A 1895-nucleotide genomic window follows, 5' to 3' on the forward strand; every position below is an offset into this window, starting at 1 on the left:
ACGGAGTAAAAAGTAAGAATAACAAATTAATCAATAACAGTCGACTGTGAAAATTATAGTCGATTGCAATTTCTTACTTTTTCTTCTTATTTCGGGTATTATAGACGGCGCATTAGCCTACACAGTATAGTTCTTACTTACGAGAAAATAAATCTCGCTGTCTCCATCTATCGACAATATCTATTACATAGACGCTATTCTAGAATGTAAAGAAAAACCGAATAGAATAGAATAAAAGGCACAACATTGTGAATTTTTTGAAACATCTAATAATGAAATAATGATGAAATAATGTCTTGAAGACGAGCCTCCAAAATTGGAACCAAAATAAAGGTGAATAAAGTGTTTTGATAATATAATTTGGTCGAATAGTATAATTCGATATAATTATTAATAACTTAACAATTTAACATGCTAAGAATGAATTTATAAAAGCATATAGAATAAAAACAAAAAGTGATAGTTTTTTTGTAAAAAACATATAGGTACAATATTAAAATGGTAATTCCTTACAAGACAGCATATCTATTTCAAGTAAGTATATACTTCTGAGACTTTCTTTATGAGAAGAAATAATCAATTATCGGCACAATTAGACAATTACATTGTGATTGCAAGAGCAATTTTATTAAAATAATATTCTAATAATCTTTTATATCTACAGAATTTTCTCTTGTTAAACATAATTCCAAATCGTAGATTTGCACTTTGAAAAGTGTTTTCATCACGAGTATTATATTTTATGTTTCTATCATTACACGTAACACAGATAGATACGAAATAGAAGTTTTAAGGATACTCATATATGTTGCCAGGTTTACCACAATGAAATTTCCAGCCAGCAGCTTGGCGGGAGATCGTGTTCTCATAATGATGAAGATTAAATTTCTCGCCAACTTTGTAGGAAGATCGAACCAATTGCTTTGATAAATGAAAAATCCAACTTCTTCCATTTGGGACTTCAAGTGATCGCCGACGAAACTATATATGGACAACTGCGTTAAGAAGGTACACAATACCATAACGCTTTTCCCCATAACAACAACGTTATGTGTTTTTAATGCTAAAATAAATTGAAAACCTGAAAAATTATTTATCTGCTTAAGATTCTTGTGACATACATATTTTGAATAACTTTATAATATTATAAATATAATATTTACCCATTATACACAACAGAATGCTGCTAATAAATAACTGTGTTAGCAAAACTATACTGATCGATTCGGTCAATTCCTTGGCCAATTCCATCAGATAGTTATGCCTCCGAATTAGATTATTGAAACGATCGTACACTTGCGGACTGGAGACAACAAAGTTGACGAAATTGGCTTTTAAAATTTTTACTTGGCCGCACATATGCAATGTAATATTGAGAAACAAAGAATCATTACCTTTATAGAAAAAAAAAGAAATATAATGATATAAATTTCATTTTATTAATATAATAAAAAATTACAGAGTAAGACACGGGAACCTTACAATTTTCAAAATGAAATAACACTACAAAATATACTTTAAATATTAATTACTTTAATATAACTATGAAAAATAGAATGCTATTTGAGTATTGGTCAAAGTAGTTCCATCAATTTTTTAATATGATTGGCTCTTGCCTTTAGTTATTTGCCAGATCTAAATGTATTTTCTGTTATTTCACAACTTATTAATATTTACGTTATATTTTACATTATTATATTATTTTAAAAATTGTAAAGTTCCCGTAGCCTATACAGGGTGGACCATCTGAAGTGATCCAGTCAAATATCTCGAAAACTAGTAGGGATAGAGAAAAATGTTTCGTATGAAAAGTTTAGGGTTACACGGGGGAAGTATGGTACTGACCTTGAAAAATCCTTGGAAGGTCATTTTGAAGGTCATTCAGGGGTCACGAT

At 29.3% G+C, this 1895-nt stretch overlaps 1 protein-coding gene across 1 annotated transcript in view; it reads right to left on the reverse strand.

Moving 5' to 3' along the window:
• Positions 1-740: 740 nt before the first annotated feature.
• The window catches only part of LOC108761203 (odorant receptor 13a-like), a 4633-nt gene continuing 3478 nt past the window's right edge, over positions 741-1895 (reverse strand). The window contains exons 3-4 of the mRNA XM_018507616.1: positions 1164-1394; positions 741-1081 (exon numbers count right to left, since the gene is read on the reverse strand). Coding sequence (XP_018363118.1) covers positions 741-1081; positions 1164-1394 — 572 coding nt within the window. The remainder of the gene's footprint in view (positions 1082-1163; positions 1395-1895) is intronic.

The sequence above is a fragment of the Trachymyrmex cornetzi genome, unplaced genomic scaffold, assembly GCF_001594075.2.
Source record: "Trachymyrmex cornetzi isolate Tcor2-1 unplaced genomic scaffold, Tcor1.1 scaffold245, whole genome shotgun sequence".
Classification (NCBI taxonomy): domain Eukaryota; kingdom Metazoa; phylum Arthropoda; class Insecta; order Hymenoptera; family Formicidae; genus Trachymyrmex; species Trachymyrmex cornetzi.